The sequence below is a fragment of the Eulemur rufifrons genome, chromosome 20 (assembly GCF_041146395.1).
Source record: "Eulemur rufifrons isolate Redbay chromosome 20, OSU_ERuf_1, whole genome shotgun sequence".
In the NCBI taxonomy this organism is placed as follows: Eukaryota; Metazoa; Chordata; class Mammalia; order Primates; family Lemuridae; genus Eulemur; species Eulemur rufifrons.
The window spans coordinates 10,560,619-10,574,427 of record NC_091002.1 but is presented as its reverse complement, the minus strand read 5'-3'; the positions used below and the strand labels follow the sequence as shown (position 1 = coordinate 10,574,427).

General features: G+C 47.9%; 1 protein-coding gene across 1 annotated transcript in view; it reads right to left on the bottom strand.

Moving 5' to 3' along the window:
* Window positions 1-10,487, bottom strand: part of SLC24A3 (solute carrier family 24 member 3) — a 461,900-nt gene extending 451,413 nt beyond the window's left edge. Inside the window, exon 1 of the mRNA XM_069495623.1 lies at window positions 10,148-10,487. Within this exon, the coding sequence (XP_069351724.1) occupies window positions 10,148-10,289 (142 nt within the window). The 5' untranslated portion in view covers window positions 10,290-10,487. The remainder of the gene's footprint in view (window positions 1-10,147) is intronic.
* Between the last annotated feature and the right edge of the window lie 3,322 nt (window positions 10,488-13,809).

Sequence of the window (13,809 nt, the reverse complement as noted above, 5' to 3'; positions counted from 1 at the left end):
GCTTCTTTTTGTACTAAAAGGCACACGTGGATGTGGTATAAAAGAGGAACACAAGGGATCCTTGTAGTATTGGATATGTTCAGTATCTTGACTAGGATGATGAACATCCAACCCTACACAGGTGATAAAATTGTGTATAACCCAATACACACACACACACACACACACACAATGAATACAGTAGTCCACCCTTATTTCTGATTTCACTTCCCATGGTTTCAGTTACCCAAGGTCAACCATGGTTCAAAAATATTAAATGGAAAATTCTAGAAATAAAGAATTCCTAAGTTTTAAGTTGCATGCTGATGTGAGTAGCATGATGAAATCTCACAACGTTCTGCTCCATCCCACACTATAAGTGAATCATCCCTGTGTCCAGTGTCTCCATGCTGTCTACACTAATAGATTTAGTGTACTAGTAACTTAATAGCTGGCTCATTTTCAGATCAATTGTTGCTGTATTGCACTTGTGTGTTCAAGGTGAATAGTAGTAGCCTAACACTATGTCACAATGCCTACTTCATTCACTGTACTTCATCTCATCTCATAAGCATTTTATCATCTCACATCATCGCAGGAAGAAGGGTGAGTATGGTACAATATGATATATTGACAGAGAGAGAGGCCACATCACATAACTTTTATTACAATATATTGTCATAATTGCTCTATTTTATTAGCAGTTATTGTTAATCTCCTACTGCACCTAATTTATAAATTAGACTTGATCATAGGAATTACATATAGAAAAAAACAATGTGCGTGTAGGGTTCAATACTGCCCATGGTTTCAGGCATCCACTGGGAGTCTTAAAATGTACCCTCCACAGATAGGGGGACTACTATACAAATAAAACTGCAGAAATCTGAATAAGATTGGTAAATTATATCAACGTTACTATCCTGGTTATGATATTATGCTACAGTTTTGCAAAATGTTACCACTGGAGGAAACTGGGGAACATGTATAGGGATGTTTCTGTATTACTTCTTACTACTGCATGTGAATCTGCAATTCTCTCAGTAGAAATTTCGATTTAAAGAAAAGGATATGATGAAAATTAAGCCTTCCCCCATCCCCCCATCCTTAAACATTAGTTTTCCCAGGACGCAGCAGCTCTTACCAGTGTCATGTGTATAGTAGGTAAAAGAGAAAAGGAAGAAAGGAGGAAGGGAAGAAGAAGGGAAGGTAAATAATTTGAGATGGCCCTGCTAAATATACAAATAAATTATTCAATCCTTATTCACACTCATAGTTGTGAGGGCTGAATATCCCTTGAGTCTAGGAAAGTGCTTCTACTGAACAAATCTCCCTCAACCCCAGCTTCCTCTCCATTGGATTCCCAGAAGTAACCAGGTCTTTTCTGTCAAGTGATCCTTCTCTGGGAAATCTGACCAGCCCTTGATAAAGGTCTAAAACTAGAGACACAGCACATTGCCCAGTGAAACGGCCCAGTCAGATCACCTTACAGAGACATTTACAATCAACAAACCCTCCTTTGCACAGTTTCCAATCAATGGCCCCACATAAATATCAGGAGATGCCAAAGATTCCCTGACCTTTGAAGAAAACACATAATATGAAAAACAGGTCGAAATAAATGGACAACAGCAACCTGGAGAAACAGAGTCCATGCAAGGAAAAGAAAACTTCAAAGACAACTATGAATCTATTTAAGGATATATGAGATGATATTGTATCGATAAAGCAGAATAGGATGCTATTAAGAACAACTTTCATAGGAAAAAAAAAGCTCCTGGAAATTAAAAACGTGACAGCAGAAATTAAAAGCTCAGTATAGGAGTTGGAAGATACAGACAAGAAAATCTATAGAAAATAGAGCAAAAGGAGGAGAGAAATGGGAGAGAAGAGATAAGAAAATTCAAAGATCTATCAAGGAAGTCAAACATCCAAATAACAGGCAAACCAGAAAGACAGAGAAGGGTACTTAGGATGGAGGAAACCATAAAAGGGAAGTTCCCAGATCCGAAGAACATAAGCTTCCAAATTAAAAGAACCTGTAGATCCAGAAAAATGGATGAAAACAGATTCACACCAGTCATATAATTATTACATGACTGAATACTGGGACAAAACAGACCATTAGGAGGAAAGCAAAGAACATTCATGCTCTTAGCAGAAGAAAACAAATTTCCAAAAAAATTTAAAAACCAGAACAGCATCAGACTTCGCAGAGGCAAGCCTAGAAGCTGAAAGTCCTCCAAGCAATGCCTTCAAAATTTCAAGGCAAATGCATTCCAAACTAATTCTTAACCTGGCCCAACTATCTTCTAAGTGTGGAGGTAGAAGGAGTATATTTTCAAACACACAAAGTCTCAAACCTTTACTTTCCCCACTGCTTATGGTCAGAGGCACCTGGAGTGTGTGACCTCCACAAATGTACACTGCAAATGCAGGAATAAGCCAAGAAAGACACCTACCTGGGTTCCAAAAAGCAGGGCTTTCCACACAAGCGAGAATTGAAAGAAATATGCCGAATGAAGCTAAAAGGGAGATTGGAAGATGACAGCTGGGCAGCAGACTTTATAAGGAACTTGTTCAGACTAGAACAGGCCAGAAGAATCTGGTAACAATTTCTTCCAAAAGCAAACTGGATAGAATACTTAATGTCACTGTGCATATTGACAGGAGATTGAGGCAACTGGAGGAAAGTTTGGGCTTAAGTTAGTGATAAAGGCTTAGAAAATGAAGCAGACAAACACATATTAATTCACATCTGTCCAGGACAGGAAAATTAATTATGGTGTATTTTAGAGCTCAGCTATGGAGAGGATTTATGTGGCTGTAATAAGGTAAATACTGACCATTAACCTAACCCAGTGGTGCTCAGCCCTGGCTGCACACTAGCACCACCTTCATCTTTTAAAAAAAAGGAAAAAAAAAAAAAAATGCCCAGGCCACACCCCTGAATGGAGCATGACATCAGAAATTCTGGGAGATGGGACCCAGACATGAGTAATTTTTAAAGTTCCCCAGGTGATTACAATGTGCAGAGAAGACTGAGAACCATGGAGCTAACTGAAGATGCAATGTTCACCCTCACGTATACAACTCCCAGACCTTTATCTGCAGCCACAAGTGCTTATGATCTTGACTTTCAACTGTCAGCTGTACGTTCTACCTAAATGGTCTCAGAGTCAAAATATCCAAAAATGAATGTTTCACGTTCTGTCTTAAAAATGGCATCTTGACTTGACAATGTAGAGTCGTGGTGTCCCCTTTCTCCTGCTCGCCCACGGCACCCATCATCCCCTTTGTTCTATTGTCAAAGTCCTGCTCAAGAAACCTGCTCATCATTCCCTGTCCTCCACACGTTCAAATTCCGTGGCAGACTGGCTCACTTGAGTGAAAATGACTTTTGCTAAAATTAAACAGTGCAGAAATACAAAGGGAAAAATGAAGAGACATATTGCAAATGTTGCAAATGTGAAAGTCCCCAAACCAGGTCACAGATGAGCTGACTTTCTTTGTTCACCCTCTCCTAGAAATAAATAACTATTGACAAGCAAGAATGACTGCTAGGTTTCATGAGTTAAATAAACAATGCTTATTGGTTTGGACAGCTCCAGAAGTGACATAGGTCTTTCCCTGTTCCCTCAAGTTCCCACCTAAGCCCTGAACACTAGAGTTGAAAGGGTCATGACCAACATGCTCCCTGGCCCACAGGTGGATCCAGGGAAGTTGAGTTTTTAGGTATTGCCATTCTAATCCCACCCCCACCCCCTTCCTGCACACCATTCTCATCAAAAGGCCAAGGCTTTATTTGGGGTCTATGACTAAAACCAGATCCCCTGTGGCCGTCCCCCACAGTGTTTGGGGAGCCAACTGACATCCTCAACAGAAGTGAATGAGAGAATTTATTTCTCTTGCACCTTTATCAACCCTGGATGTGATCCCACGTTCTAATTTCTGCCAATCTAATATTGAGAAAAATGGTATTTCATTATTTTTAAATTCAGATTTCCCTGTCAAGATTGAGATTAAGGTTGTAACTTGTGTCTATTGGCCATCTGCAATTGCTTTTGGGTAAACTGCCTGTCTGTTGTCATTTTGCCCGTTTTTCTATGAGTCTGCCTTTTTATCTCCCATTCTCTATCAACCTAATTCCTTTTGTTTTTCAGCTTCCAGCTTCTGCTGACCACCACGACCTCCTGCATGCCGTGCCACATTTCTCATTTGTATCTCTCATAATACATGAAAATTACAATAGTTCAGTGCCTCTCTTCTCACCCACGCTTGAGCACTGTAAGGATGGATACTCGGGGTGCCCATCACAGACACCGCTGTCACCCCGGCAACTAGCAAAAACCCTGCCACGTGTTTAATGAACAAATGGACTGGACGAGGTCCCTGTGTCTCACACTGTCGGGATCCAGGCAGAAACTCCCTCAAGAGGTTCCACTAAAGAGCGTTTCCTAATGGGACAGTCTACAGGGTGAGGGAAGGGCTTGGAAACCAACAAAGGATGGTGTAGCCCTCAGGCCTAGCAATGACAAGGAGCACCACCGCCCCCAGGGGGAAGAGGAATCAGAAAGGAGCACCAGGTCGAACCCTAGGAGACCTGTGGCCCATCACCGTGTGGCTCATAAAAAACCTTCTTCCACCTGAATCCTTAATGCTTCAGGTTCTCAAATCCTACGGGATAGCCCCATGTGTGAAGTCACTGCAAACAATAAATAAAAATGAATGTCAAACAAGCTCTCCAGAAACAGAAGGCAGGAATAGACCAGAAAAACCTCCAATTACCTTCCTGGCAGCATAACCCATTAGCTTTGCAACTTCAGGGACATTCTCTGCACTCCCCATACCCCAGTTCTCCATCATGAAAGCCTGTGTGCTGTTATTCCTCCCCAGAATTCTTCAGCTCAAGGAAATGAAACCTCCTTACAGAAAATGAGAGTTGCCAAAATCCTATCCTATCAGCCAACTTCCACCAGGCCTTGGAATTCTCACCAAATAGCTGGTTTTGCAATTCTTTTTGCTTTGCCAACCCTCCAGGATAAATAAAAAAAAAAAAAAAAAAAAAAAAAAGCTTCCCACAAGGATCCGAGCCTTGCAAGTGGAGGAAATGTTTGAGAAAAATCTGGGTTGATGAGAAGCTAAGAAAAGCCAGGAGGAAAGAGACACATCTATATATGTGTATGCAGAAAATAGAAAGGTTGAAAAGCAATGTGTTTCTAAAATACTGCTTCTATGAAACCAACCTTCTGTTATTCCTTACTCCCCAGTGGACTGAAAAAGGCAGGGTGATTCCTCATCTTCTATTCACATCCTCCTCAGCTGAGGCTGGAAAATGCAGCCACATGTAGCTCTGATGTGGGTGGGCTTGGGTTCAAATCCTGCCACTTAACAAACTGACGCCGGGCATGGCATTCTACTTTCTTCTGCTCAGTGCTATCCCATGAAAAATGGGTGGTAACAACATTGAGTTTGCTGGACTGGGGGCAGAATTATAAATCATGACAATAAAATCTATGCCAGTTAGTGGTCTCCTAACACATGATAGTTTTTTATCACTGGCACTACAGTTCAGAAATCAAAAGAGCTCCTTTATTTAAAAAAATATCTTTTATATTTGCCTCTAAATTTGAAAAATATCTTCTGAGCTCCCACTATCCGATGGGGGACTTGGGTGACAGAAGGGAGGAAAATTCATAGGGTCCCAGACCTCCTGGAACTTACAACCTGTGAAAGAACAGATGCTACTCAAATCAAGACCAAATGCATACATAATTGCCAACTGTGATAAATGCTATGAAGGGAAAAGACAGTGTATTCGGAGAGCAAAATGAAGGCATAGGGTCTAGTGGGAGGGTCTGGAGCCAGGAAGCGAAGGATTCACTCGCTGTGGTGGTGGATGAAGCAATCCAGACAGTGGTGGGACCAGCATGTGCTATGGGTCCTCAGACCCTGAGGCTGGAAGAAGTGTTGCCATTGTGAGGGGCAGAGGACAAGCCAGAGTGGGGAAGCATGGAAAGGAGCAGGGTCCAGGAAGGCCACGCGAAGGATCAAAGGTTGCTATCATAGCCCTCGGAGGAATGGGAAGCCACAAAGGCAAAGATGAGCTCTTAGATCTGAAATTTAAATTGACAGTTAAAATCTTCACCCCCTTTGCAAAAACCACATCTAGACCCCACACCAGTTACAATGAGCAACAACACTCTCATTAGCAGAAGACACTTCAAAGATATTTCACTCTTAAGCTACAACCTCTCAAATCCTTGGATTTTCCAAAGGCAGCCATCACAATATCTCCCACTGCAGAGGCTTTTATGTGATCCTACTCCCCTCCATCGAGTGAGTGGTGGTGTCTATGCCCTTCTCCTCGAAACTGGGCTGACATCCGTCACTGTCTTGACCAGCAGAAAATAGTGGAAATGACACTCTGTAACTTCTGAGGCCATGCATGTTCTCTGGGGACACTCGCTCTTGGAACCCAGCTGCCATGCTCTGAGGAAATTCAAACTGAGTCACATGGAGAGGCCACATGTAGTAGGTATTCTGGCTGGCAGCTCAGCTGAGGGGCCAGTTAAGCAGCCATATCAACTCCAGACATGGGAGCGATGCTGCCTCCAGCGGCTCCAGATCCAGCTGTCGGGTCAGCCAGCCTTGCAGTTTTCCAGCTAAGGTCCCAGACATAATGAAGCAGAGACAAGCCACCCCAACTGCCCCCCGTCCAAATTCCTGACCCTAAGTATCCATAAGCAAAATAATAATAAAAACAGAACAGCTATTTTACACCACTAAGTTTTGGGGTGATTTGTTATGCAGCAATAGTAACTAGGACAGAAAGTATTTCAAAGTTTTATATATATACATGTATGTACATATAAATATATGTGTCTCCTAGAGAGGCTGTCTATAATTACTTCTGAGGTAGAATCCACACCACTTCTGGAAAAGGATGGCCAGGTCGTTTACGTCAAAGAAAAATTAAACACTTTTAAACCATTCAAAATATACAAAAGTAATCCATTCTCACTGCAAAAAGAAAAGAAAATCCTCATTAGCCAATCTAACACTTTATTTCCATTGGCTTTGAAAACAGAGATCAAAAAATGAGCTCTTCATTCATAACAACTAAGTAGGGCACCTAGGGCTTGTCTTTCTCCACCACTGAAGGCTCAATGTCTGAAAAGAGTGTCTGCAGATAAAACAAAGCAACGCGTATAAGGTGTACTTAGCATAGTGCCTAGCACTTAAGAGCTCACCAAATTCCAGTTATTGTTACTGCTTTTGTTGTTGTTAGAATTAAAATTTTTCTTGATTCTACCACTAACTCTTCCTGACCTAAATTAAACAAGCCTCATATTCTATCTCAGCAGAAAAAGATCACTACACTGTACTGAATAACTTTTCAGTATATAACTGAAAATTTTTAGTATATAACCAAATCTGAGTTTGATTGGATGTTAAGAAAGGGATCTCAGATTCCATATGATTAGAAATGTTATACGATATTATATAACATAACTGCCACACATCTCTACTTGATTTGGTAAAAGAACTGTCCTTTTTAGAAACAGAGACAGGAAAAGAGAGAGAGAAAAGAAGGAAGAAAAAGAGGGAGGGAGGGAAAGAAAGATCAATATGTATTAGAAAACAAGTTTCTGGGAAGTTACAGTTAACAATCATTGCATGGCTTTCAACATGAATAAATATAATATTACCTTTGATCATTATGAAGGTACCCCCATGAACTTATATAAATATTACAAAACTGCACCCAGACAGTAGCTTGAATATCAAGAAACAGAGGTAGGAAGGAAAAGCCAGGCCACCTCAGGTTGTTTTCTTTCCCTCTACTCTTCCATTGCTGTGTGACCTTAAGCCAATCTACTCAGCCCCTCTAAGTCATAATGACTTCAAAACATGGCTAAATTCCAAACTTCAGTATCTATACTGAAAGGACCATCAAGCAGAGTGACCTCCAATTTTCCAGGGTAAAAGTCACCATTCAAATGCTTAGGTATGCTGAATGACAGTTCCTCAAGCAAAATAATCATTTTCAGATTCACATGCATTAATTAATATGTTAATAATTATCTTGAAAAACCTGTGCCTTGCTGAAAACTACTGTTGTGAATCACATACTGAAACCATCAATATCTAATGGAAGAAAAAGTAATTAGAGACAATTTCAACATGCATGTCATTTGGGGGAAATGAAGGAGGCTGGTTGGCATCCCCCTTAACACCGTTGGCTTTTCCCTGTTGGATTTTCCATTGCTAGGGTCGGGGGCTTCCTTGACAAGGATGGGAGGAGATGGAGAGGAAGTGAGAGGGAAAAACAGGATGGGAATGGTAGGAAGAAGAAAGGGAGAGAGTAGGGGTTGGGGGAGAGGGCTGTGCTATGGAACTAAATCTGAGTCAGTGGCACCTGATCAGAAATGTCACTGCCAGGGAAACCATTTCAAAATGACATTCTAGTCACCAGGTTTCAAGTTTGCAGAGTGTCTTACACCCCTCCCCCTCAAACATCCCAGCTTTCCAGGGCCCAGGCAGCCCCCTGCTGATGATCGACTTAACTGTATGGGTCACATTCTCCATCCAGAAAAATGTCTTTTAAATCCTGAAAAGTGGTGGGAACTCTATGACTCACAGAGCCCCAACATGCCGGAAAAATGGCTGGCATGTCATGGACTTGGAATGGCCCTCTCCAAAGGTGGCATGAACTACAAACTGGCTTTGCACTCATAAAAACTGGGAAGATTGAAAGGGGGTTAATGAAAACCTTCTCGGTGAAAATCCATCAGCAGACTGATATCTAGCAGGTCTGAACGTCCCCTTGGAGCCATGTCCTGCTTCCCTTCCACCGGCACAGCCCCCTTCCTTATGTCAGAACCCATGGACAGAGGCTCTGGGGTTCGGGAGCCCTGGAGAGAGCCATGCAATCTTTACCGGCTTCACTGAAGATCAAGAGGGACTCTCTCCCATTACCATATAAGATGAAGTCTGTCAAGAGGTCTGCTGAGACCTGCACGAAGACCGACCCACCATCCTGTTCCACCACGAAGGGACAGATCCACTAATGTGGGGGAGATCCCTTTTTAAATTGACAGCATCTTTAAAAATATTTTACTATCACCATCAAAATGTCCTTATGCTGCACCTCATAGCACCTTGAATTAGAGCTATGTCTGCCTTAACACCACAGCACACATTTGTAACTGCTGTTACTCACAACCGTTTCCATAGCTGTTTTCCCACGAACCCTGCCGCTTGAAAGGCCGGGATATAAAACCGTTTTACAACACTTGTTCTTCCAAGTCTTTCCTTAGTTTTTTAGACAGCTGCACCCCGGGGTCCAGATTGTTTTCAGCAGACAACTGTTCTGAGCACATTTCTCTACAAGATCTATTTCAGCTCAAGAAAGGCCAAGGACAAAGACAAAAGTAGGACGGACCCGTGCAGGGCACCGCGAAAGCAGTGAACAGGCAGTCGGCTCCAAATCATTTCTTCCACACAGCAATTCTGCAAAAGGGACCCTATGGGAAGGAGTCCATGTCTTCCCAGCGAGTGGGCAGTTTAAGAGAACAAGTCCATTCCTAACCCCTAGCTGGATGGCCAACACTTTTTTCCTACCCGAAGTTCCCGGCACCTGTTCTGAAAAGAACGGTAAAGAGCTTTCTACAGGGTCCACCAGGGTCCACCCCGCCGGTCCTATTAATGCATGGAGAATTATGTGTTAACCAGTCAACCAACCCCATTCGATCCTTCAGCAAACCAGGGAGTGTACAGGTGGTTACCTGCACAAGTACTGAATCTTGCCAGGACAACTTTATCGCTGGCCTTGGGGGGCTTGTTGAGGGCAAAACGCCCCACGAGCTCGCGGGCAAGAAGCGCAGAGGCAAGAGGCACAGGTAAAGGTTCCCAGGGCACCTGGGCGCCCACGCGTGCCGGCCGCTTCTCTGTCCCCCAGTCCGAGCGCTCGAGGTCCCCTCCTCCCGAGCCACTGCGGGGGGGTATAGGGAGTCCTAGCGCCGGGCGCCCCACCCGCCCGCCGACCCAGCCTGCTCAAGCCGGGCTGCCCGGCCGGGCTGACCGCAGCAGCCCCGCGCCCAGCCCAGGAGCCCAGAGCCGCCGGAGCCGCAGCGCCCACTCGGGGCAGGCAGCGAGCACTCACCCTTCTGCTCTCGCAGGCTCGACAGCGACCAGAGCAGCAGCGCCACCGAGGCCAGGAAGCAGAGCTGGCTCAGCAGAAGGTCTCTCCGGCGGCGGCGGCGGCGGCGGCGACGCGCGCGGTCCTCGTCGCCGGGCGGCGGCATCCTCGGGCGGCCGGGCGGTGGCCCCGGCAAACGACGGCCGCTCCTGTAGCGGGCGGCCGCGGCGGGGACGGCGGCGGGAGGCAGCCCTGCGCGCAGCAGCCGCGCGTCCTCGCTGCGCTCCCACCCGGCCGCCGCCTCCGCCTCCTCTTCCTCCTCGCCGCTGCCCGTCTCCTCTTCGTCGCCCTCGTCGTCGCTATCGCTCAGTCCCTCCTCCCCTCCCTCCTCCTCCTCCTCGCCGCTCGCCAGCGCCGCCGCCTCCCGGCGCTCGGGGTCCCTCTCCTCCTCGCGCGCCATGGCTCCCACGCTCCGCGCCCGCGCTGGGCCTGGGGCGGCGGCGCGGCGGGGGCGGCGGGGGCGGCCGGGAGGCGGGGGCGGCGGGGGCCGGGGAGGAGGAGCGGTGCAGGACCGGCGGGAGGAGGGCCCGCCGCTGGCTAACTCCGCCGGCTGGCGAGGCCACCCCGGGCTGGCTCCGGCCTCGCCGGCTGCAGGAGCGCGTCGCGGGGCCTCCCGCCTACTCCATGGTCCGCGCGCGGGAGCCGGGGCCGGAGCTGGGGCCAGAGCGCACTGGGAGCACGAAGCGACCCGGGAGCACGGGCGGGCGCAGCTCCCCGCAGCCTGCAGCGATGCCGCTGGTGTGGCCGGGGTCGGCGACAGGAGAGAGCGCGGGCGCGGAGGGGCGGCCGGGATGCAGCCAGCGCTGGCCCGCACGGCGGGGAGGGGGCGCGCGGGGAGGAGACTGGGCTGGGGAGGGAGCCCCGTGTGCAATCCTTCAACCCTTCGGTACCTGGGCAGGGGAGGCGGCGCACGGGGGCCCCTCTTGAGAAGCACACACGCCGCCTCTGAGAGGCGGGTCTCCACCAAGAAAGATTCCTGGAAACTTTAGGAGAAATCGAGGGTCTCTTCAGCCCCCTCCCCACCTGCTGCCCAGACTAGGAGCGCCAGGAGCGGGCTTGGCTGCCGCGCCCAGCCACTGGCCTCGCCTCCTCCCGCGGGCCTCCGGGGTTTCCCTCGGCCCCCTTGTGGGGATCCCCGTGCGCGGCCGCCTGCTCCGGTCCTGGAACAGGCCTCCCCGGAGGCTCTTGGCTCGCTCAGGGTGTCCTGGCTCCCCCCTCTGGCCCGGGCTCACACTTCGCTTTCTGATAGTGCTGGACCAAGCCCAATGCTGTGGCTGAGAGAAGGGGGGCAGCTGGCACAGTCCCTGGGGACAGGCGGCCTGAAGAGGCTCCTGGCCTTCTGCAAGGAGCATCAGCCCGCCCCTACCCCTGAGGTTAGAGCCTAGTCCTCCTATCCCCGCCTCCCGCCTTCCAGTTCTCCCGCCCCCACCTACAAAAGTTGCTGGTGCCCTTTTGGAGGGGACATCTGGTGACCCCAGGCACAGCCCAGTCTCCCTTGTTGGGCTTCCCTGGACACTTCCCAGGTGCCTCCCTGGGGCTGCTGGCTGGGATGAGGAGGAGATGCCATTGTGGTGGGGCCGAAAACAAAAGGCTAGTTCAAAAAGGGATCACCTAGAAACCAGGTGTCTGTCTGGGTGACTGTATCGGTGGGATCTGCTCAGATCAGGGAATTTAGCTGCAGGCCCTAGGGAGGTGGGGAGGAAGGAGGGACCCTCTGTACAGGTGTCTCCTGCCTAGGTCTAGGAGGGCCCACAGAGTCCAAATGAGTCCCAACCTGTGGGTGACTTTCTCCCTCACCGCCTCCCGGATGATCCCTAACATTCCGGGGAGAGCGGGGTCACAGCAAAAGACAAAGTAAGTAGCCATAGGTGGCTTCCTTTCCACAGAAGGTACATTTTCACGCAGAAAGACTTTTGTTTCCTGGACATATCATTTATTTACTCGTGTTCTCAGCTTGGCATCTTCCCAGATACACAGAGTACCTTCCCTACAATGCCAGAGTGGTTGTCCCTTTAACTTTGGTTACCAGAGACTACGGAGGATGTAAAAATATGGAAGTTAATCCAGGCTAGAGAGCATGTAGAGAATTCTCTGGTTGTGTTCTTTGTATCAAGCATTCGAAGACACAGAAGAGAAAATTTAGGAGCTCAGAATAATTCAACAAACCAGGAAAGATGCTCAAATTAAGGTTTTCTAGTGAAAACTAGGAAACATAAAAGGTGAGAGAGGGAATCTGGAGCTAATTGTGTTAGAGAATGAGCACTAGCCCAAGGGGGAAACTGCCGTAGGCACATGGGGTTGTGCAATCTTGTGGGGTGGGAGGTATGTTAGCGAGGCAGCCAGGAGGAGGAAGGGGAGAAACCCAGAACTGGCGAGTCCCTAGAAGTTATCTCAGCACAGGCAGCGACAGAAAGAAAGACAGAGTGTCGGGGGCGGGGGAGATCACTCACGTGGCACATGGAAATGATTCTTTCAGTTTATATTCATTTTGACCGATTTCAGAGCAAAGGGAGCTGTTGAAGTAAAGCACAGAGAACGAGCTCTTCAGCCACCACCCAGGGAAGAAAGGTGAGGCCTCTGGTCCCCAGCCTGGCAGCATCTTGGACCTGCTGGGCTCCTCAGCCTGCCCGGTGGTGGCTCCTGTGCAGGAATTTGCCTGGGATCAGGGAAGTCCTTGTCCTTCAGGCAAGAGTCGAGGGAGCAGGCTCTCATGCAATCTGTCAGCACTGAGGGGGAGAGAGGAGACAGATCTCGGGGGGCGGCTCCTCTACCAAAGAAAACAGTCATTTTTACCCTACCTGCCCCTCCATGGCTTTGGAAGCTCCCCCAGGAAACAACTGTGGATGGAGCAGGAGCTGAAATGAAGAATGTGCCTATTATCTTTCACTATCAGGATCCTCATCAATCCTGAGGTGGCTTTTGCCTTTTATTTCTTAATCTGTTTGCATTTGATCTCACATTTTGTGTAGCCTTAAGGAGGCAAGTCCAGGCTCTGATACTTCAGTCTGAGAATTACCTTGCCTGGAAAGAGAGGCATCACCCCCAGATGGGGGGGGAGGGGCGGTCTTCAACCTTCCAGGAATAAGACAGGTGGATTTACAGAGCAGCTCCCCACCCTGGGCTGGGTGCGGGGGTCCCTGTCCGTGTCCCCCATTTTGACCTCCCATAAACACTTCCGTTTCAGTTCCACAAAGAGACATTGCACCTGACATGGGGAACAGATGTGGTTCATCTTTCTCCTAGCTCTGCCTTTATAGCAGAGAATAAAAAGCCTCCCACAGCCATGTTCACTGACACTTAGCTCAGGCCAAATCTTCCATCCCCCAATGAGTGGTATGTTGTCTGTGCCCAGACCGGGTACATCTCTGTACCGCCACCAGCCTCCCCTTGCCCGCAGCACCCAGACATGACAGAGCAGTTTCCAGGACAAAGCAAGTTTGTCTTCATAACACCAGACATCGCCAGTGGTGTCAGACAAGGGAAGAGAAGAGAGGAGGGAAAAACCGGAGAAGCCACTTTCTCGGTAAAGTGACAAGTCATCTTCCTCGCCATGGCTGCTTCTAACAAAAGGAGACATGGCCCAAGCAGAGAGAGGAGAGACCGCTAGATGTTCATGGAAAAACGTT